The 22,217-nt window shown below is 63.8% G+C and overlaps 3 protein-coding genes across 6 annotated transcripts; 1 reads left to right on the top strand and 2 right to left on the bottom strand.

Moving 5' to 3' along the window:
• The first annotated feature begins 91 nt into the window (after window positions 1–91).
• ORMDL2 (ORMDL sphingolipid biosynthesis regulator 2) lies at window positions 92–3,106 on the top strand. 2 transcript variants are annotated; one of them, XM_010715551.4, is made up of 4 exons: window positions 92–200; window positions 1,215–1,389; window positions 2,173–2,324; window positions 2,563–3,106. In XM_010715551.4, exons 2-4 carry the CDS (start codon window positions 1,216–1,218, stop codon window positions 2,696–2,698), a joined length of 462 nt encoding a protein of 153 aa, XP_010713853.1. In that variant the 5' UTR covers window positions 92–200; window position 1,215; the 3' UTR covers window positions 2,699–3,106. The 2 variants fall into 2 exon arrangements, with proteins under 2 accessions (XP_010713853.1, XP_010713854.1); XM_010715552.4 differs by lacking the exon at window positions 92–200 and adding an exon at window positions 207–343.
• A 210-nt stretch (window positions 3,107–3,316) lies between these two features.
• On the bottom strand, window positions 3,317–6,004 carry DNAJC14 (DnaJ heat shock protein family (Hsp40) member C14). 2 transcript variants are annotated; one of them, XM_085212197.1, is made up of 7 exons: window positions 5,848–6,004; window positions 4,663–5,685; window positions 4,477–4,583; window positions 4,221–4,340; window positions 3,974–4,134; window positions 3,798–3,900; window positions 3,317–3,678 (listed from the first exon to the last, which is right to left on the bottom strand). In XM_085212197.1, the coding sequence occupies exons 2-7, from the start codon at window positions 5,641–5,643 to the stop codon at window positions 3,450–3,452; spliced, it is 1,701 nt and encodes a 566-aa protein (XP_085068323.1). In that variant the 5' UTR covers window positions 5,644–5,685; window positions 5,848–6,004; the 3' UTR covers window positions 3,317–3,449. The 2 variants fall into 2 exon arrangements, with proteins under 2 accessions (XP_085068323.1, XP_085068324.1); XM_085212198.1 differs by having other exon boundaries at window positions 3,317–3,675.
• Window positions 6,005–7,247: 1,243 nt separating this feature from the next.
• GLI1 (GLI family zinc finger 1) lies at window positions 7,248–21,941 on the bottom strand. Of its 2 annotated transcripts, XM_085212168.1 has the most exons (14): window positions 21,535–21,941; window positions 16,810–16,915; window positions 16,451–16,539; window positions 14,861–15,028; window positions 14,642–14,737; window positions 13,992–14,187; window positions 13,599–13,761; window positions 13,409–13,510; window positions 13,144–13,284; window positions 12,434–12,583; window positions 11,978–12,142; window positions 11,228–11,476; window positions 10,843–11,122; window positions 7,248–9,876 (listed from the first exon to the last, which is right to left on the bottom strand). In XM_085212168.1, the coding sequence occupies exons 4-14, from the start codon at window positions 14,955–14,957 to the stop codon at window positions 7,673–7,675; spliced, it is 3,843 nt and encodes a 1,280-aa protein (XP_085068294.1). In that variant the 5' UTR covers window positions 14,958–15,028; window positions 16,451–16,539; window positions 16,810–16,915; window positions 21,535–21,941; the 3' UTR covers window positions 7,248–7,672. The 2 variants fall into 2 exon arrangements, with proteins under 2 accessions (XP_085068294.1, XP_019473979.2); XM_019618434.3 differs by lacking the exon at window positions 21,535–21,941 and having other exon boundaries at window positions 16,810–16,953.
• Window positions 21,942–22,217: the final 276 nt, after the last annotated feature.

Genomic DNA, 22,217 nt, shown 5'->3' with positions numbered 1-22,217 from the left:
TCTCTCTGCTTCCTCGCACTCGCTATTGGTCCGCCAGCGGGCGGGGGCGGGGAGGTGCTGAAGGACAGGCACAAAAACCAATGGAAGCGGAGAAAAGTCCGGGAGTAGCCAATGGTGGCAGCGGGTCGGGAGTGAGGTGACTTCCTGGAGACGGGCCCGGGGCGGGCAGGGTCCTGGCAACGGTGTCTGCGGAGCCAGAGGTAAACGGGCCGGGAGCGGGTCGGGACCGGGGGACCGGAATTGAAGGGAGCGGGACTGAGGGACCGGAGGGACGCGGCCAAGGCCGAGAGCCAGCGGGATTTAGGGCTGCTTTCCGCCCCTACAGCGTCCCTGATGGAGGGAGGTGGGAGGCCGGGCCCAACGTCTGGCGGTGCCGCTCCGTGGGTTGTGCTGGGATCGGGGCCGTGGAGCGGGGCTGTGCTGGGCTGAGAACCGCGGGGGTCTCCTTCCCAACTCGGAATTCCGTACAGGCCTGAGGTTGAGCGGCTGGATGAGTGTGAAGAGGAAATGGAGCTGGGGGCGTTGGTTGGTGCTCGGCTGAACACGAGCCGGCAGTGTGAGCAGGGGGCCAAGGGGGCCAACGGCATCCTGGTCTGCGTTAGAAACAGTGTGGCAGGAGCAGGGAGGTGATCGTCCCCTGTACTCAGCTCTGGTGAGGCCGCACCTCCAGTGCTGTGTTCAGTTTTGGGCCCCTCACTGCAAGAAAGACATTGAGGAACGTGTCTGGAGAAGGGCAATGAAACTGGTGAGGGTCTGAAGCACAAATCTTATGAGGAGCAGCTGAGGGAGCTGGGATTGTTCAGTGTGGAGAAGAGGCGGCTCAGAAGAGACCTCACTGCTCTCTACAACTGCCTGAAGGGAGGCTGTGATGAGAAGCGGTTTGGCCTCTTCTCCCAGGCAACAAACAGAACCCGAGGAAATGGCCGTAAGTTGTAGCAGAGGAGGTTTAGGTTGGACATAAGGAAGAACTTTTTCTCTCAGGCACTGGAATGGCTGCACAGGGAGGTGGTGGAGTCGCCGTCCCTGGCAGTGCTCAACAGGCGTCTGGATGAGGAGCTACAAGATGTGGTTTAATGCTTGTGGTAGCAGTGGTGATGGGAGGACTGGATGATCTTGTAGGTCCTTTCCAACCTTGTGATTCTATGATTCTGTGAATTCTCTATGATTCTGCGTGGGGGAACCGCTGAGGCCCAGAAGCCTTTGGTTCTTTGTAGGATGAACGTCGGCGTGGCACACAGCGAGGTGAACCCCAACACGCGGGTGATGAGCAGCCGTGGGATCTGGCTGGCCTACGTCATCTCGGTGGCGGTGCTTCACATCATCCTCCTCAGCATCCCCTTCTTCAGCATCCCTGTGGTGTGGACGCTCACCAACGTCATCCACAACCTGGTGAGTCACGGCTCAGCTGCTCCCTCCCAGGGCCACAGTGCAGCTGTTTGTCAGCCGTGTCACAGAGTCACAAAACGGTTGGGTTGGAAGGGAGCTCAAGGATCACGGAGCTCCAACCCCCCTGTGCCATGCAGGGCCACCAACCTCCACATCTCACAGCAGCCCAGGCTGCCCAGGTCCCCATCCTTGCTGGCCTCGAACACCTCCAGGGATGGACGGGGATCCACAGCCTCTCTGGGCAGCTGTTCCAGCACCTCCCCACTCTCACAGCAAACAACTTCCCCCTGACAGCCAACTGAAAGCTGCCCTCCCTCCACTTCCAACCATTTCCTCTTGTTATCTGCCCTTTCAGCAGTGCTGTGCTGAGCACTGCGCCTTGTTCCCAGGTATGGGAGGTGCTGCGGCTCAAGGAATGCTTCCAGACCCAGTTCTGTGGAGAATCCATTGCTGACAGAAGCTCCTTGGCCTGGGAAGCAGCTGTGAGAGCACAGAGAGCACATTTCTGTCCCATGGCGTGGCTCTGCACAGAGCTCTCAGCTCTCCCTGCCTTTCCTCCAGTCCCATGCATGCTACTGTTGTCTTCTCACATCCTGCTGAGGCACAGGCCAGGCTGCTTTGCCTCCGTGTTGCTCTCCTGGAGCAAAAACTGAGTGCAGCCCCATCCGAAGCTCTCTGCATCCCAGAGCCGCCCAGCTCCATCTCCTCGGCTCCATCCCAGCGTTCCCACTGTCTGTGTCCCCATCCTGCGCTCACCTGCTGCCTCCTTTCACTTGAAACCCACAGGTCATGTATTTGCTGTTGCACACAGTGAAGGGAACGCCGTTTGAAACCCCGGACCAAGGCAAGGATCGCCTGCTGACACACTGGGAGCAGATTGACTATGGGATGCAGTGCACCTCCTCACGAAAGTTCCTCAGCATCTCCCCCGTAGTGCTGTGAGTGCTGTTTCCTGCTGACCGAGGCGTAGGGGGTGAGGCGGTGTGCCTAGGAGAGCTGCTGCTGGTGCAGTCAGTGCACTCAGCCTTGGCATAGACAGGTCCTGGAGTTTGGAAAGTTCTCTCACCTGAGAGGTGCTGGGTTTTATACAGGAAACAGCAGCGAGCCAACTAAAATAGCTGCTTTGGGGAAGCGTAGGGTGGTACAGAACTAACCTGCATCTCACTCCCTCCCCAGTTACCTCCTCACCAGCTTCTACACCAAATACGACCCCGCGCACTTCATGATCAACACCGCCTCCCTGCTCAGCGTCCTCCTGCCCAAGCTGCCCCAGTTCCACGGCGTGAGGGTCTTTGGCATCAACAAATACTGAGCCCACGCTCCCACCGTGCCACGCAGAGCTTCCCACAGGATGGCAGAGCTGGAGGTGGGCGGCTGGGCAGGCGCTGTGGGCTGAGGGCAGGATGCAGGAGCAGGGCTGGGCGCGTGGGGCTGCCGTGCAGTTGCATGCGGGTCTTTTTGCAAGGGCTTTTTTGGCAAGAGTCTCTTAAGCATGCTTCACTGAGGTTTTGTCTCTTGGTGCTTTGGTGAAGAGGTGTACAGTGGGGCTGTATGGAGCGAGTGAGGCATGTTGTGTGTGTGTTTCCCTTAAGCTAAACCCGTGTGGCAATGGGAAAGCACTCAGAAGGGGAGAACTGTTGACCGGTGGGAAGAGTAACCACTCCATGCCTCCTTTGCCTTCATGTTTTGTACGTGTCTGTAATAAAGAACTCACAGAGCAGAGCAGTGTCCTCACATGAAGGGAAAGCAGCAGCCCAGTGCTTACAGCACATCCTGCATGGCCTCCATGTGCCATTCCAGGATCCTTTGGTTCCACTGTTTCCAGCAGTGCCACCACATCAGCTTAGAAACTCCCTGATTACTTTTAAATAGATACATCAGTTTAAAAAAAAAAACAAAACACAACAAAAGAAAAAAAAAACAACCAAAAGAAAAACAACAAAAAATAGATTTTATTTGAAAGAAGAGCCCTTATAGTGCCCAACAGAGCACCATCATCCCTGGCCAGGGAGAGTCCATGAGCACTGAGCTGGGGCCTCCACGTGCAGCCCTGCACAGCACGCTCAGCGCTGGAAGGGCCGGCGCACCTTCTTCCTCCTCTTGTGCTTGGTGTCACTCTTGGGGGCGGCCCCCTCGGTCCTCGTGGTCCCAGCTGTGGCCCCCTGGGGAGCTGTGGGGGCAGGGGGAGGTGGGAACCCCCCAGGCACCTGTCCTGAGGTCCCTTGGAACATGCGAGTGAAGAAGTCCTGCAGGTCGGCGGCAGAGCTGGGGCTGCCCTTGGAAGTGCTCCTGCTGGTGGGAAGCAGTGCTGGGTGGGAATCTGGGGGTCCCAACACAGCCCCGGCACCCACACATAGAGGCCCCCAGTTTCCCCAGCCTCTGGGGTTCCCCATCCCGCCGCCGGCACTCACCTCTGCCGCCCGCCTGCGCCAGCACTCCGCACCCCGAAGGAGATGTGGTAGGGGACACGGTGGGTGTCGGGGCAGATCCCCACACGCTGACAGCCAGCCCACTCTGTGGGGAGACACGTGGCATCACGGGGGGCTCACGCTCACCCTGCTGAAGCTCAGGGACGCGATGCACTCACCTGTGATGTCGTAGACCTTGCCATCCATCATGGCAAAGTAGGTGATCTTCAGCCCCAGCAGGCTGGACTCAGCCCACAGGTCGCCCTCCTCGGCGGGGTGCAGCTGGCTGCACTCAGCACAATAGCGGGCACTGAGCGGGTCACGGTCCATCTCAAACCTCCTGCAACAGCAGCAGCATCTCAGCCCCCAGCGTGGCTCTCCAGGGACAGTGGAGTGCAGTGCCTACACCCGGAGCGCCGGCCCTACCTGTGCTTGCCCTGGCACTTGCTGCACATCATGGTGTTCATGGCCTCCTTCAGGTCATCCTGCAGCCGGCTCAGGAACTCACTCACTGACCTGCTCAGCTCGCTCTCTGCCATCCTCTTGCTGTGGCCGCCGCAGGGAGAGAGCTGCGGTCAGAGCCCAGCAGCCAAAGCATCTCCAAGACGTGAGCTCTGGGGCAGGAACTCGAGCAGGCAGCCCCCTTCTCCCAGCAACCCACACCCCACAGCAGCACACTCACATCTCGTACTCTTTCCTTTTCTCGGGGCTGCTGACGATGTCCCACGCCGCTCGCAGCACCTTGAAGGCCTCCTCAGCTCGCGGGTGCTCACTTTTATCCGGATGAACCTGGAAAGCACAGAGGACTCAGCGCTGCATCCTGGCGAGACCGCGAGCAACACGCAGCCAACACGCAGCCCCCACGCACCAGCACGGCCAGCCGGCGATACGCCTTCCTCAGCTCCGCATCCGACGCCGTCATTTCCACTCCCAGCGCCTGGAAGGGGTTCAGCTCCTCCTCGGGCACCTCGGCCATGGCCAGCAGCCGGGACACCTCCTCTGCGGAGCTGCCGGGAGCTCCCACATCGCAGCCGGGCACGGCGTCCCCCGTCCCGCAGCCCGTCCGCAGCTCCTCGGGTGCGCTTCGCCACCTCCGCCACCGGGCCCAGAGGCGCCGCCAAGTCCCGTTCACCCCGAGGAACCCCCGCGTCCGGCGGAGGACGGCGGAACCGAGCAGCTCCGCCAGCCGGGTCCTGCCCAGCGCGCTCACGCCGGCGGCCAACAGACGCCAGCAGAGCCGCAGCGCGCCCAGCAGCAGCACGAGGAGCAGCAGCAGCAGCGCGCACAGCATCCACAGCAGCCGCAGCGCCAGCTCGCCGCCCGCCCGCAGCCCCCGGGCCGCCCTCAGGCCGACGCGCCGCGTCCATCCGCGCACGCCGCCCGGTGCCGTCCCTCCTGTCCCGGCGCTCAGGCAGGAGCACAGCGGGCTCAGCGCCGCTTCCAGCAACGCCTTCAACCGGGCTCCGCCGCCCCGCCGCCCCCGGCCGCTCTCCTCCTTCTCCTTCGGGGCGGAACGCGGCCGCTGTCTCCTCCGCAGCCTCCGGGTCGCCCTCCCCGGGTCCTCGTCGCCTTCCTCGGGGCCGGGCTCGGTGCGCCGGCGGCAGCCCAGAGCGCAGGATCCGTCTCGGGGCGGGGGGGCCCGGGGCGCCGCTCGCTCCCCCCGGCAGCCGCAAGGCCCGGGCCCGTCGGGGGCCGAAGCGCCGTCCCCGTCTCCTTCCTCGTTGCCGTCGTCTTCGGGCGGTTCCGGCCCGCAGTCCCCGTTCCAGGCGGCGCTGCGCGGGGGGCTCCGGGCTGAACGCTCCCGGCCGCCGCCGCCGCCCCCCGCGGCCTCCGGTGGGGGCTGAGCCATGGCGGCGGCCCGGGCCCTACGTCACCGCCATCGTCCCCGTGCCTGCAACCGGGAGCGGGCTCAGCGCCGCGGGATCGCCGCCAGGGTCGGGCTCCGAGCCGGGGAGGCCCGTGGGCACCGGGGAGCGGAGCGGCGGCCGCGTACGGCGCTCGGGGGACGGAGCAGAGGCCCCGCGATGCCGCCGCCCGCCGGGGCCGCTCTCACCGGTGCCGGCGCGGGGGGGGGTCCGCCGCCTCCTCCCGCCCCCCCCCGGGTCCCTCACGCTCCTCACTTCCGCCTTTCGCCCGCCCGCCGCAGCCGCCGAGCTCACTTCCGGGGGCGTGGCCCGACGTCGTGCGTCACCTCCGTCGCCACGCCCGCTAACGGCCACGCCCCTTTAGCCCCTTCGTTGCCGGGCTCGGAGCCCGTACGGTGCCCCCCGTGCATCTCGGGACGCCCCGAGGCGCCCTGGGAGACCCGCAGCGCTCCGTGCGGCGCCTCGGAGGACTCCGCGGAACCCAAACCGAGCCCTGGAGCACCTCGGGGTGCTCCTCGAGTTCCTCAGCGTGCTCTCGGGGTGCCCTACAGGACTCCATGCACCCCCCCCCCCCGTGCATCCTAAGGCATCCCAGAATACTCCCCGAGCCCCTCAGTGCTCTGTGAGATGCGCTGGAGGACTTCAAGCACCCCCCCGGATACTTTAAGGCATCCCAGAATACTCCCCGAGCCCTCGGTGCTCCGTAGGACACCCTAGAGGTCCCCAAGAACCCCCCCGTGCACCCTCAGGCATCCCATAATACTCCCAGAGCTCCTCGGTGTGCTCTAAGGGGCACCCAGGGGCTCCTCAATGCGCCCTATGCGACTCTAAGCACCCTCCCGATTTACTGCAGGCTCCCCCGAAGCTCCCAGTGACGCCCCATGGCCCCACACAGCCCCCCCCGCTCGGGTCCTCCGCCGGCCCCGCTGCGATGTGGCTGCGATGCGGCATTCGGCCACCAGGCGGCGGCCGTGAGCCGAGCGGAGCGGAGCGGAGCGGAGCGGAGACCCACCCCGAGGTCGGTCCCCGAGTGTCGGGGTGCGGGGATGCAGGGATGGACGGAGGGATGAAGGGATGCAAGGATGGAGGGATGGAGAGATGGAGGAAGGGAGGGATGGAGGGATGTGGGGATGGAGGGATGGGGGGATGGAGGGATGGAGAGGAATGGAGGGATGGGGGGATGGAGGGATGTGGGGATGGAGGGATGGGGGGATGGAGAGATGAAGGGATGGAGGGATGGAGGATGGAGAGATGGAGGAACGGAGGGATGGGGGGATGCAGGAATAGAGAGATGGGGGGATGGAGGGATGTGGGGATGGAGGGATGGATGGAGGGATGGATGGAGGGATGGAGAGATGCAAGGATGGAGGGATGGAAGGATGCAGGGACAGAGGGATGGAGGGACTCAAGAATGGAGGGATGGAAGGATGGAGGGATGGAGGGACGTGGGGCTGCTGGAGCACGGTTCTCCTGAGAGAGGGTTTAAAGAGGGGGGCTGGGGGAGAGCGGGGTGCAGGGGGCACTGTTTTTCAAACAGAAGAAAGACTTTAGGGTAAGATCCATAGAGCACAGGGAGATGTATGTACACTATATACAGAGGCACAGGTGGCATTGAGACCCCCCGCCTGCCATCCCTCCTCTTCTCCCATCCACTGGAAATGATGGGAGGTGGGGATGTGTCACCAAGGAGGGTGGAGGTGAGGGCAAAGGCATTGAGGGGGACAACAAAAATGTGGGGGGCGTGGGGCTGCCTGCAGGGATGGGGGGGGGGGTGGAACTCTTTGGTTTCAACACTGTGGCTGCACAGGTCTGCTGTGTCACACCCAGCAATACCCCCCGGAGGAGCACGGCACCCCCAGACCAAGGAAGGCTGTGCGTCCCCCCTCCCCCCCAGGCCACACACCTGTGGTAGGTGGGGGACCCCCATGCCTCTCCCCAGAGGCACTTTGCCCCCACATCTGGGCTGTGCAGACATCCCACCTGCACTCCAGGTGCTCCTCCCCCCCTCCAAGCTCAGGAGAGGGAGTTGAGGAAGTGGCTCTCCCCAGCCAAAGTGCTCAGCATGGAGCTCATGTCACCCACAGCCATGTTGGCACCGCCGGGTGCCGGCAGCAGGAGACCCCCAGTGGGGCTGGGGGGGCCGGGCAGGAGCGCGGAGCTCTCTGCATCCTCCACGATGGCAGCGAAGTCCAGGTGAGTGTTCTCCAGGTCCAGCGAGTCCAGGCTGTTGAATGCCTGCTGCCCCGAGTCTGGGTAGAAGCAAGAGCTGCCTTTGTTGCCCCCCAGGCTCCCAGTGCAGTGCCCGAGACCCCCACAGCTTGCAGCAGGTGGGCCCTGAAGCTTGTGGCTGCCTTTGCCCACCTGGCCCGGGTAGCAGAGCAGTGTGTCACTGGGCATTTCGGGGGCAGGGTGGACCGGGGGCAGACGCAGCCCGCGCTGGGGGTTGGCACCTGCTGCCTCGTAGGAGGGGTTGGGCTCTGCCAGGTTGCCCCCATAGCCCACGCTGTTCTGGTGTTCCGGTGGCTTGGCACCGCTGGGGGGATGTGGCACCATTTCAGGGTTAAAGCACGGGGGGCTCAGCAGGTGGGGGCTCTCCACCAGCCCCTGCAGGTGATTCGTTTTGGGCTGGTAACCGGAGTATTTGGGGCCAAGGTAGGGCGGCGCGTGCGTGCCCTGGTACTGCCCAGACTCGCCGCCCAGCCCCATGCCGGCCTCACCACCCTTGGGGGGCTCTCCCCACATCAGAGCCTGCTGTGCCTGCACGTAGCTGCGGACCATCACCTCTTTGGCCTGCAAAGCGGGGGTGTGGGCTCTCCTCCCCCGCGGGCTCAGCACGCCCACGTAGCCGCTGGGCGTCTGCTCCTCGGCCCGGTACCCACTCACGGTTTGGCTGAACGCGGGCTGCTGTGTGGCTTTGGCATTCTGGCACGGAGTGAGGGCCGGGGCAGGCGCTGAGTAGCGCTGCTCAGATTTGATCTGCAGGCAGTTCAAGCGGTGCCCATCAGAAAAGCCGCCATCCTGGCACGTGCTCATCAGCCTGGGGTGCTGCACACAGTGGCTGGGCGGTGGGTACAGAGCGGTGTGACGCTGGCACTGCGTCTCAGCCACGGCACTGACACCCGGCTGCCCACAGCTCAGCTCCAGACGATTGCTTTGGGGGGGTTCCTCCCATTGAGGCGGCACGGCCCCGCTGCCCGCACGCAGGCTGGGGAAGTGCTGGTTCATCTGGCACTGCGGGAGGGAGAACTCAGGCTGCAGCAGTCCCTCCTCCATCTCTCCGTGCCCACCTGGGTTCAGCTGCATTCCCCCACCCGGGGCCCGCTGAGCGCTGCCATACAGACCCCCACACTGCAGCTGCACGTTGGCCCCCCGGCACGGGAAGCTTTCCTCAGGGTAGTTCAAGAACGGGTCCATTTCCAGCAAGCCAGACTCCGTGCCAGGTCCGGGGCCCTCCGCGTTCACACTCTCCAAGTAAACATTCTCACTGATGCTGGGTGGGCGTGGGGAGAAGACCCGGTGCTGGAGGTTGCCGTCAGAAGCACCCAGGGGCTGCAGGGCAGCTCTGCTCCCTCCCGGCGCATTCATGTTCCCCACGCTTTTAAAACGCTGCACTTTGGGCACAGCATGAGGGTTGGCTGCGGTCCGGGCCGGGTCGCTGGCCCTCCTCACACCGTTCCCAGGCACCAGATGAGGGTGAAGGCTGCTCACGTAGCGGTCATTGGAGCTGTGCCTTCGCAGCAAACCGTTCGTAAAGAAGGAGGGCACGGGCGGCTCCAGGCAGTCCCCGGGCAAGCTGCCGTGGCCGCCCATCCCCAGCGGCTCCACGCTGGGCAGTGGGGTCGGGGGTGGCCCACCTGTCGCTGCGGCGTATTTGGCTTTGAGACGGTAGCACTGAGCCGGCGTGAGGCTGCCCACGCCCGGCAGCGCTCCGCAGGGGTTGGCATTGCCGGCGCGCCGCAGCTCATCCGGAGAGATGCAGTCGTAGCCATCCGAGCATCCCGGCATCGTCCCCGCCTCGCCGGCCAGGTTTGGCCCCAGCAGGTACGGGGAAGCGGCGGAGGAGCGGCGGCTGACGGTGTAGGCTGAGCTGACGGTGCTGGTGGCGCTGCTGCGGCGCTCGCTCGGCGGAACGGCCAGCTCTGCCGCCGACAGCTCCGCGATGCGGCGCTGCGATGCGGCCGGCGGCACGCAGACCCCGGGCACGTCTCCGGGCAGAGCTGGAAGAGAAGGGGAGTTACACCTCCAGAAACACCTGCGGCCAGCGCCTGTCTGACAGCGAGCTGAGCGGGGCCGTCGATGCACTGGGAGGAAGGGAAGCCATCCAGAGGGACCCGGACAGGCTGGAGAAGTGGGCACACGAGAACCTCATGAGGTTCAACAAGGCCAAGAGCCGGTGCTGCAGTTGGGTCGGGGCGATGCCAGGTATTGATACAGACTGGGGGAAGAGCTCCTCGAGAGCAGCCCGGGAGGCCAGCTGTGTTCTGGGCTGCATTAAAAAGGGGTGGCAGCAGGGACAGGGAGGTGATCGTCCCCCTCTGCTCCGCTTTGTGAGGCCCCGTCTGCAGCGCTGCGCCCAGGGCTGGAGCCCCCAGCACAGGAAGGACAGGGAGCTCTGGGAGCGGGTCCGGAGGAGGCACTGAGATGGACAGAGGGCTGAGCAGCTCTGCTGTGAGGAAAGGCTGAGGGAACTGGGCTGGTTCCGTTTGGAGAAGAGAAGGCTCTGGGGAGACCTCAGTGTGGCCTTCAGTGCTTGAAGGGAGTCATAAACGGGAGGGGGAACGGCTGTTTGTGAGGGTGGGTGGTGACAGGACAAGGGGAACAGTTTTAAACCTGAGACAGGGGAGGTTTAGGTTGGATATGAGGAGGAAGTTTTTCATGCAGAGGGTGGTGAGGCAGTGGAACAGGTTGCCCAAGGAGGCTGTGGATGCCCCATCCATGGAGGCATTCAAGGCCAGGCTGGATGTGGCTCTGGGCAGCCTGGGCTGCTGGTTGTGACCCTGCACACAGCAGGGGGTTGGAACTCGGTCCTTTTCAACCCAGGCCATTCTATGATTCTATGAAATGATTCTATAGGACATGGATTCAAGTAAAAAAACGGGGCACGGCTCCCAGTGTGGGTGCCAACAGCTCCCTGGCTGCACACCACAGCAGCCGTGGGCTGCCCCACATCCAGGAGGTCTCACCGGCTCCAGGGATGGCGGGCAGATTCAGGCTCTTGGTAGCCGACGGTTTCCTCATCTGCTTCAGTTTGTCAATGCGAAGGTTCTCGAGCTTCTGGAGGGCCATCAGCCCCGAGGTGCCCATGGGCTCCCCGGGCACCACATCCTCCAGCGTGGACAGATCCTCGTAGCTGCCACCCGTGTTACCCGTCATCTCCACACCGCTGTCGTTGTTGGTGGTGCTGCCCAGGGGGGAGCGGTCACTGCTGCACGATGACTGCCCGCCAGGGCTGGGCTGTGGCTTCTGGGGGTGGACCCAAAGGAAAAAGAAGGGTCACATATCCACTAATGCAGACTGGGATGCACACTGAGTGCAGCGGCACCACCAGCAGCACCCCTGGCTTCTCACCGAGGCCAAGTCAGGCACCAGCAGCTTGCTGTCATCCTTCCGGATCTCAGCAGGGCCGTTAGTGTTTTTCTCCTGCTTCATGTCCTGGGGTGCACCAGAGGCAGGCAGTGCATGGCCAGGCACCACGCTGCCCCGGTGCTTCTTGGTGACGTGGGCATCAGGGCCGTGCACCGTCTTCACGTGCTTGCGCAGGGAGCTGGGATCCGTGTAGCGCTTGGTGCAGCCCGGGATCTTACAGATGTATGGCTTCTGTGGGGGAAAAAGGGTGCAAGGAGGGGGTTAGGATTGGCTGGACGTGATCCTTGAAGGTCCCTTCCAGTGGAACCGTTGCGTTTCATTCCAGTCCAAACTCCTTCCAACGATGCACCAGAACCCCCTCCTCATCCTCTCCAGTAGATCTGGGAGCTGAGGAAACAGAGGGTGGGAAGGACAGAGACCAAATCCTTTGTGGGGTGTTAGAGGCCATAAAGAGGAAGAATATAAGGACAGAGTTCCACTGCATGGCGCAGGGATAAAGGGATCCTGGTGGGTAACCTTGGAAGAAAGGAACTTGGGGATCTATTACAGTGGGCGAGGAGGGAATCAAGGAATCGTAGAACGCCTTGGGTTTGAAGAGACCTCAAGGATCATCAAGCTCCAATCCCCTGCCACGTGCAGGGCCACCAACCTCCGCATCTAATGAGAAAAAGTCCCTGGGACCAACAGAGCAGCCCAAGGGGAACCCAAAGGGTGGCAGAGCCCCGGACGTACCTCATTGGAGTGGGTGCGGTTTTGGTGCTTGGCCCGGTCGGAAGCGTTGGAGAAGGCTTTGTTACAACCCTCGTGTTCACACACGTAGGGCTTCTCACCCGTGTGGGAGCGCAGATGTGTCTTGAGGTTCTCCAGACGGGAGTACGCTTTGTTACAGCCCTCAAACTGCACGGGGGAGCAGAGCAAAACACGGCACAACCTTCAAACAGACCCTGCAGCACATCGCCCACAGCCCCTTCACCCTTCCGACCTGTGCCACGCCACGCTGCACCCCACCTGCCACGCAGCCCTTGGCTCCACGTGCAGCTGTGCCACACCACTGAGCACAGGGCTCTGGGCACCCGGACCAAATTGCACCGTGTGCTACCAGGCTACCGACCAACCCACCTCATTTTCCACCCCACAACGCCATACGCCACCCTCAGCTCTGCAAAAAAAAACCCCATTCCATCTCACCGTGCACTTGTGAGGCTTCTCGCCCGTGTGACGCCTCATGTGCACCACCAGCATGTACTGAGCCTTGAAGGGCCGCTGCTCCCGCGAGCACGCTGCCCAGTGGCACACAAATTCCTTCTTCTCCCCGTGGATGTGCTCGTTGTTGATGTGCTGGGGAGAAGAGGGAATCACGAGGGGCACGGGGGAGGGCACCGAGTGTCAGGGGTAAATTAAGAGAAGACGTGGGAAAATGAGGATATGGAGGGAGAGGGATGGGTGGGGAGATGCTGGGGGAATAGAGAGAGGTCAGATGGTGTGTGGAGGAAGCAGGGATACTGGAAATGGCTGGGGGCTACCTGGGGGTGGCCAAGAGAAGATTAGGGGTCATGGAGCGTCTGAAGAGAGACACAGAGAAGAAAGCAGGAAGTTTGGAAGAACCAGAGCTTTGGGAGAGCTGGCTGAGGGGTGAGGAAGGCCAGGCTGGGTGGTGTCCCTTGGCACAAGGTATGGGAGGACCACAAAGAACTTGCCCAGGTGAAGAGGAGGATGCATCTCCCTCCCTTCCAACACCGCTCACCCTGTGGTGAGTTCTAGAAGTGGTGGGGAGAGCCGGAGGTTCAGCCCAAGACAGGGCAGTCTGAGCGGGAGCGATGGGTTGACACAGTGCCATGTCAGCCAGTGGCCCGAGCACGGGTTGAGGGACCCAGGGCGCCCAGTAGGACCTAACTCACATGCACCAGCTGTTCCTGCGTGTCAAACTCCTTGGCACAGCCATCCCAGTAGCAGTTCGTTTCATAAATGGTCTCAAATTCAGGTTTCCCATCCTCCTTCTCCAGATCTTCCCGAACACTGAGCATCCCCAGCAAGGGGTCCTGGAGGAGCGTGGCCGGGTGAGAACTCCAAAGCACGATTCTGTGTCCTCCCTGCTCCTGGGAGTGGCACAGGGGAGAGCGTGGTGCTGTTGGGAGCAGGGGAGTCCAAAGGCATGGGGAGTACCTGTGTGCCTGTGGAGGCTGGACTGGAGATGTCACCCTCAGATTTCTCCTCTGGGTATTTGGCTGTCAGAGGGCTACTCAGGCTCCTCTCCAACTTTAGCTGCTGCAGTGGCAGGGGGAAATGGCAAAGCAGTCAGCAGCAGGATGCCCACCCATTATATGGGACGCACAGCATCCCTGCGGCCCCATACCTGGCAGTGTTTGAGGGTCCCACGAGCCGGGGTGTGATGTAGGAGCCCGGGGCGGGAGGACAGGGTTTCGTGGGAGCTACACGGTGGCAGGGGTGGAGTGTGGCTGAACAGTTGCCCTTGGCCCTTCTGCTGCCCCGGAGCGTTCTGGTACCCCAGCGATGGACTGCAAAGAGCAAAAGGGATGAGCAGGTAACACCAGCATAGGACAGGAGTTTTGGCAGGGATCTGAGCTCCCAGCAACTCCTGCCCTAGCACACCAGCCCTAAGTGCCCTCCCACTCTGGGATAACTGCTCCCAATTTGGCCCCTGACATTCCCCAAGGTGGGCAACAGCACTCAGGTTCCTGCACTCCGAGGCTGTCTGCACGCCAGTGAGACGAAGTCCGGTGCCCACCTGATGGTGCTGATGGAGAGGTGACCATAGGAGCCACTGGCGGAAGCACAACGGGAGTTGATGAAGGCAACGAGGGAGTTGGGCGAGGTGCGGATCACCGTCTGCAGGTCAACACTGGAGTCTGACAGGGGTGAGATGGATAGTGCCCGCTTCTTGCCCAGCTTGCCGGCACCACGGGGCGTTGAGAACCGTGAGCCTGGGACAGTGGCAGAGTGGAGGGCAGTCCTCTTAGAATTGGTCCTGGAAGGCTGAAGCAACTGAAGTAACCCCCAAGGACATAAGCCTGGTGCTCTGGAGCCTGGAGGAGCACCTGGAGGTTGCTGGCTGCTGGGTCCAGACTGTGGCAAAGCTCAGAAGCATCCCTCCTCCCTGTCACAAACCCTAAGAGGTATCTGAAGCCCTTGACACGCACCAACTCCTTTCTACAACCTATCCCAGCCCAAAATAAGTGCCCAGTCCTTTTGGCCAGCACCAGCCCCTGCGTGAGCCGATAGATTTCCCTATTGATAGAAACAACCCTGTTGCAGGAGACGTCCCTGAAGCCCCAGCAGCTTCAGCCCTCTCAGCACTGCTGGCGCCATCCCTAGGAGATGCCCGAACCCCTCATTAACCCCTCACTTGCCTCACGTCCCCCAGGAGCACGGACTTACCATCAGCACCACCCAGGTGCTCAGTGCCGGGCACCAGCCCATAGCCATGGTGACTGCTGGCAAGGTTGGGCTGATGGCACACTGAGAAATCGAGTCCTGGGGGGAGGGAGGGAGGGAGGGAAAGAAAGGTGAAGGGTGTGAGAGGGAGACCACCAAGCCTCCAACTGAAGGCACGTGTCCATCCCAGGCACTGCCCGTGCTAATGGAGCTCTGACCGACCTTGCAGCCCCGGTGTGCCCGCAGAGGGTCCGTGCAGCGGCCGCGGGCAGCAGTGCTCGGCGTAGCCGGGACCCTGAGGCGTAACGGGGTTGAACATGGCACAGGGAGGCCTGCCCAGCCTTCAGGGCCGCATCTGCTCCTCGCCGAGGGGCCGGCGCCGGTCGAGGCCTGCGGAGAGCAAAGCCCCGGCCTTGCGTAGGCGCGGTGCCCGCAGGGGGCGCCGCAGCGCCGCGCAGGCAACGCCCGGGCCTCGGGGCCGCACAGGCCGCATCCCGAGCAGGCCGCAGCGCCCCGCAGGCCGAGGCCTCCCCACCCTGCCCACACACAGCCCTGTGTGCCCGGCCAAAAGGCCCAGGGCTTGGGGGAGCAGCCCTGCGTCCCGCAGTTTGGTGCACAGAGGATCCCGGGCAGAAAAGCGGACTCGATGGAACATCTCCACAGACCCAACAGCCGTGGGACTCCTGTCTGCCTGCCTGCCCGCCCCTCATAGGGGGGCATGCTGCTGCTGCCCATCTGGGAGCAGATATCAGTTCTGCACTGTGAGAGTGGGGAGGTGCTGGAACAGCTGCCCAGAGAGGCTGTGGATCCCCGTCCATCCCTGGAGGTGTTCGAGGCCAGCAAGGATGGGGCCCTGGGCAGCCTGGGCTGCTGTGAGATGTGGAGGTTGGTGGCCCTGCCTGTGGTGGGGGTTGGAGCTCCGTGATCCTTGAGCTCCCTTCCAACCCTGGCCATTCTGTGGTTCTGTGAGCCCCTCACCCTAAGGACTCCCCAGGACCAGGGCAGCTTTCTGCACGGGGCACAGGTGTGAAGCACGGCTGGGGCTCATGGTTGCACCTGGAAGGGAGCAGGGGCTGCTGCCGGGGGAGGGCAGCATGCAGAGCCTGCATCCCTGCCTTTCTGGTACAGATTTAGATGAAAAAGGGCCTTAAAAAGGATCCAGTTTCCAGCCTGTAAAAATTGCAAGCCCTGACGGCTGCAACGGGAATCGAAGGCACAGACGGATGGAGCCGCTCTTGGCCGATGGACCCAGGCTGGCATCACGGTTGCAGATCACACCCAGCCCTGCCCTGCCCATGGCTCCCCGCCCTGCCTGCGAGCCAACCCTGCCCCATCCCACCTACGCAGCCCACGGGGCTCAGCCCTGCCTGGAGCCTGGGCCCCGTTTCCACCCACAGCCTCAGCATCAGCTCCCAGCCCACAGATCTGCCCCCACCGTCCTGCCCCAGGACCCCCATGCAAGAGAAACAACCAAGGAGCGGAGGAACAGGCGCACGTGGGTGGCACTGCTTACAAGGCCCCCTCCACCTCCCCCGTGGAGGAATTGCCCCAGAGAAGGGGGCTGGGGGAGCGGGAGCCCCTCACCCTGCTGGGAAAGAGCTGGGTTGCGTTGGGAGCACAGGGGTGAGGGGGGCAGCGATTCTTCCGCATGAGTTGCCCCTTTGAAAGCTTGTCTAGGGGCTTTGTGAGAGTGTCAGGCAGGAAGAATGGAGGGGGGGCCAGCAGGGCAGCACGGTGGTGGGGCTGGGGGCAGCAAAGGGAAAGACAGGAGGAGGAAATGGAGGAGGTGGGGGGCGGACGGGGGGCTCTTACCTGTGTGCTGCGCCCGCGCCGTGCAGCACGGATGGGGGGAGCAGCTCCAAGGGACGCCCCTCATGTTGCCCCTACCCCAGGTGCAGCATCTGGCAAAGAGAGGGTGGGAGTTCCTCAGAAAAATGGTGTTTCGTGGAGTCGAGCACAGCTTCCTGCAGTACACGTGTGTGCAGACATGTGCAGGTGCGTGAACACGTTTGCACATACACACACAACACACACGTGTAGTCACCTGCACGCGTGAGCACGCGCACACCTGCGTGCAGATACGAACTGCGTGCTCACACGGGTGCACAGATCTCTGCATGCACACGAGCGCGCTCACACGCAAGTGCAAACACATTTGCACACATACATACATGTATACACGTGTGTCACCGTGGTTGCTGGGCTTCTGTCTGCATGAAGAGCACTCAGGTCTCGTCAGGGTGCAGCAGTGCTGGATCCCCCCCGCAGTTCCTGCACCTGGGGTGGGGGGACACAGGGTGAGGCACTCGGGATGCTTTGCTTCCCCTGGTGCAGCTCACGGGGGCTCACGGCAGATCACACCCCCGCTGCCCCATAACTGCCGGCATCGTGTGCCATGCCCTGCACGGAGGGCTGGGGGCGGCTCAGTGGGTCCCCACTACTCCCCCCACCCTGTGGGTACAGCGGGGGGGGTCACAGAACACCCCCGCTCTGGGCAGCGGGGAGGGCTTCGGAGAACCAACCGATGGGGGGGCGATGGGGGTCCCCGGCTGTACGATGTGGGGTCTGGGGGGGACATCCCGCACCCCAGCAGCCTCCAGATTGAGGAATCCGGAGCGGGGCTGGGGGGACACAGGGAGCCAATGGGATCCATCTCATCATTCCCCCCCTTCTCCCCCCCACCATCGCGCTCCCCTCCCCAACGCCGCCGCCGCGGCCCACCCAAGTCGCAGCCCATGGGCATAAATCTGAGAGCAGGGCGCAGGCGGGATGGAGGGAATCTTCCCCGGCCTCCTCTTGCCAAGAAACTCAAACTGAAACACATTCCTCCTCTTCTCTGCCAAGAAAACACGGATCGCAGCCAGCAGCCGGAGCAGGGCTGGCTCCGGGCGCAGCAATGCCGCGCAGAAGGGGATTGGGACCGGTGTCCCCCCCCCTCCTTCCCCCTTCTGCTTTTTCCCTTTTTTTTTTCCTGCAAACACGTCTGATCGCCGTCATCTGGCTCCAGTTTGTGGAGGACAGGGGAACGGGGGGAAGGGAAAAAGGGGGCAAAGAGGCAGCGCGGCCCACAGCGCTGAGGGACGGAGGGATGGGAGGCAGAGGAACGGGCGCAGAGGACCACGCGCCCATTGCAGCTGCACCCATTGCAGCTGAACCCGCAGGAGGGACGATTTGGGGAAGGGGGGGGGGCTCGGCAGCATCCCCAGCACCCCCAACCCCAGCGCAGCCCTGGCAGGGTTAACAACCCCGGAGCCCCACAGCGGAGGAATGCGATGTCAGGGCTGGATTAGCGCAGCGCTCCCATCCCGGCGGAGCTGTGTGTGGCACAATCCATCACAGCGCCCGGCGTGGGGGGTCCGGGGGAGGGACCCTGCGTGCGCTGCTGCCTGCGTGTGTGAGCCCATGTGTGTGTGTGTGTGTGCGCTGTGTGTGCACGCGTGTGCCGGGGTACTTTGGGTTTTTGGTTTGTTTTTTTTGGAGGGGGAAGGGCGGTTCGTGTGCAAGCGCCCACACGTGTCTGCGTTTGCACGAGTGCTTGCGCACATCCCGTGTGTGCGCTGAAGGGGTGATGCTGCAGCATCCACCCCAACCACCCCAAACTGCCATGGGGTGAAGGAACAAGGCGGGGGGGCAGAGCAGGGGGCAGAGTGCCCGGGACCCCCGCTGCATGTTGTCATCCTCCCCTTCCCCCCCCCCAGTGCAGGGGCTGGGAGCCCCCCCCCCTCCAAGTCCATCCCCAGCCCTGGACAGGCAGAGCCCAGCTCTCAGCACCGATCCCACAGCCCTGGTGCTGCGACCCCGGGGTCAGCCGTGTGCCCGATTGGTTTAACCCCGCGGGGCTGAACGCATTGATCTGCCCCCCCCCGCGCACAGAGCAGCTCTGCAGACACACACGTGCGAGCTGCGGGGCTGGGGGGCAGCTATGGGAGGCAACGCTCCTCTGCGCCAGCGAGACCCCAGCACCACGGGGTTGTGTCCCAGTCCCCGCTGAGCCCCCAGCCCCCTCCGCACCTCCCATCCCCCCTGGAAGCAGCTCCTCCTGCACGGATTCCTCCTCCGTCCCCGGCAAAGGCACCGCTCACAGCCCCACACCGACCCCACTGCTGCGCCCTCAAAGCTCATCGCTTCGGGTTCAGGGGCTCTGAAAGGGGACGGGGGGGGGTCACGATCCCGGGCGGGTGGGTGTGCATGCAGAGCTCATCATCCCACGGTGGTCCCCGCGCTGGAGCTGTGCCGGCTCCAGGGGCAGAGGCAGAACTTCCCACCAGGACACACATCCCCACTCCTTTCTCCTCCTCCAGCCTTCGGCACATCGATCCCACACCAAAGTCCTCCTCTGCCGCATGCATCGCTAAACCACGAGGGGCCTGAGGTGTCCCCTCCCCATCCCCGAGCAACGCACGGCACCCCCCACCCATACGTCCCCATATGCCCCATCCCAGCCCCTCACTCCCACATGCATCCACACCCACCGGGGACTGTGCACTGACACGCTCACGCGAGCTCACACACACGTGTGCACACTCCAGGTGATCCGAGGGCAGGGGGGCTGCAGGGGGGGGCTCACAGCTCTGTGCCCCCTATGGGGCAGCCCCCAGGCTCGAGCAGCGATGCTCAATAGGTGGTCCCTGTTTGCCTTGGCCCCACACGTCCCACCCCTGCACGCTGCTCCCCTAGAGCCACATCCCTGCCCCGGGATGGGGTCCACGGGAGGGGTTGGGGAAGGGGGGGGTTTTGGGGAGGTTTTGGGGTGAGGAGAGCACAGACACAGCGGTGGCTGTTGGAGGAATTTTTATATTTCCCCCTTCGCGGCGCTGGAGGGAAACGGCGAAATGGAACATGTGGGAGCCATAAACGTCCATCCCTGAGTCGTGGGGCAGCCCCTCCCGACGGCATCGCCCCCCACCTGGCACTACGCAGCAGGACACCCCCGGGGCAGGAGGTGGGGCAGTGGGTGATGTGTGTCCTCGGGTCACCCTGAGCCGTCCCCACTGCACAGCTCCATCCTAAAGGACTCCTTGGGGTTGGGGTGCGAGGATGCTCAGGACCCGGGAGTGGAGGGGGGGTTGTTAAAGCATTAAAGGTGCTGCTCTGCAGTGCATAGAGCCCCCTCCAATCCACCCCATCAGCCACAGCCGTGCTCTCCTGCACCGGGAGTGGAGGTCTGGGGGGGGAGGGTGAGGGTCTGCACCCCACATCTGGGGCACTCACACAGCCCTGCCCCATCCTCAGCCCCGGAAGCTGAAACCCGACGCGGTGTTTTTGCTGCTGGTTCCCACTCCGTGGCAGCTATTTTATCAGCTGTTCCCGCTGTTATTCTGCAGCTTCTGGAGGGCTGCGATGCACCACGAGGACTCGCGGAGCTCACCGAGAACCCATCCGACCTTTGCTATGTGTCACATCCCCGGGACCTCTGCACAGCCGGAGGAGATAGCGGGGGAAACTGAGGCACGTGAGCCCAGGAACACAAGGTGGATAACTGTGCCATGTGCGTGTGCATACACACGTGCCACAGGTGTGCGTGCACACACGGGTTCACACGTGCACCCAGGGATGCTCTGGGCTCAGACCAACCGCCACCCACCCACATCAGCACCGACGGAGGGCGGGACAAGGGTTATGGAGGAAGGCAAAAAGCAGCCCCAGCATCCCCTGGTGACGGTCAGCAATGGGCTGATGTCTGCCCACAGAGCCTCGCTGCTCTGGGAATGGCCAGGGAAGGGCATGGAGCAGCACAGCTGGAGCGATGCAGAGACCCCATAAGGTCCCACAGCAGCACGGGGGGGTGGGGAGACGTGGCAGTGCTCTGCCACCCCCTGCCCCACAGACTGCAGACAGAGCTGCTCCTGGATCCGAGTTTCTGGAGGAGAAGCTCCATCCATCCACTTCCTCCTCCCTTCCCCCTGCTGCCCCACACCAAACCCACAATGCGGTCACTTCCACCTCTCCTCGCTCCACACGTGTGCCACTGCCCCACGCCTGCTGCTGCCCCACATCCCTCAGCCCCACATCCCAGCTCAGGACCTCCTGCTCCCTCTCCCCTCCCCCCCGCACTGTGTGCAGGGCCCAACGTTGGGCGCTTCAGCACAGGGGGCACAATTCTATGGAAAAACATTTCCTGAGCATCCCTAAGTGTGGGGGTACCAGCATCCTTAAGCCCAGACCCCCAATTGGGGCTGATGGGAGCCACAACCCCAACCCAGAACTCCTGGGGGGGGGGGGGCAAAAGGGAGGCAGCAGTGGGGGCACAGCAGGCATCGGGGCCATTGCCAGTGGCTGCTCGGAGTGATGGGGGGCTCGGGGGTGCCCCCATTCAACGCACCCCCAGAAGGGCGGGTCGACCCCAGGCCGGGTGCTCCATGACGTGGGTGGGGAAGCAGCTCTGCCCTCCCGCAGACTGGGGAAGGGGGGGGGGGGTCCCGGCACAGAGGTTTCTATGGCCGTGCTGTGTTCTGCATCGCAGGGGGGAGCAGCGCAGCCCCCCGGGATCCCCTCTGTGCCATCACCGACCCCCGGCCCGGGGGATGCTCGGGGCTGTGGAGCTCGAGGGGCGGTACCGTACGCTGCTAAAGTGGCCCAAAGTGACCCAAAGTGACCCAAAGGAGTCCAAAAGGGCAAAGGGTGGGGAGAGGGGGGGTCAGGACCCCGCAGCAGCCCCGCGTACGGCTCGAGGAGCCCCGGGACCGTCCCGCGGGCGCTGCGTCACCGGGGGGCCGAGGCAGCGCCTGCCCCTCTCCGGTACCGGGGATGCGAAACAGTCCGGAGCCGGACCGCCCCGACCGCCCCATCCCTGCCCCAGCCCCGTGGGGGGGCACGGCGCTGCCCACCCCCCGAAACCGCCAGGGCGTGGGAGCTCCGTACGGCCCGAGCCCCGCTCGCAGCACCCGCATCCCCACCTCCGGCCGGCGCTCCGCGCTCCGCTCCTCCCGGCGGCGGCGGTTCGGTCCCGGTGCGTCGCTGTGCGGTTCGGTTCGGTCCCGGTGCGGTTCGGTCCCCGGCGGGGCGGATCCCGGAGCTCAGGGTTAGACGGGACGGACGGCCCCTCTCCCCCCGAACCCCACCGGGCCCGGAATCGCGGTCCGCCCACACCGAACGCTGCGGGACCCCGCGGGGGCGGCGCGTCCCGGGGCAGAAAAACGGCGGAGCTGCGGGATTCAACTTCGGGCGGCGGCGGCGGCGGAGCGGAGCGGCGTTCGGGACCCCAACCGGGAGCGCCGCGGTCACTCCGAAAACCCGGGGTGGATCGGGCACGCGCGGCCCTGCACACGCGCGGGGCCATCCCACGTGTGCGAGTGCGTGTGTGTGCGTGTGAGTGCGTGTGTGTGCGTGTGCAACGGGTCCGTGCACCCGTGCACCGTTCCAGGTGTGGGAAGGATCGGGGCACACGCTCGGCACGCTCACAGCGATCGCATCTGTGCAACGGTGCACACACAGGGCGCACAAAGCACCGTGTGCACGGGACCCCCGCACACGTGCACACACGTGGCTTTGCACACACGCACGCACACGCACACGCGTGCACAGCATGCCAGGTATCGGCCCTGACCCCAAACCCTGGAAGGGATGAACCCCCCCCCCC

Source organism: Meleagris gallopavo, chromosome 31 (genome assembly GCF_905368555.1).
Source record: "Meleagris gallopavo chromosome 31, MGAL_WU_HG_1.1, whole genome shotgun sequence".
Classification (NCBI taxonomy): Eukaryota; Metazoa; Chordata; class Aves; order Galliformes; family Phasianidae; genus Meleagris; species Meleagris gallopavo.
This window is presented reverse-complemented; position numbering and strand designations above follow the sequence as displayed.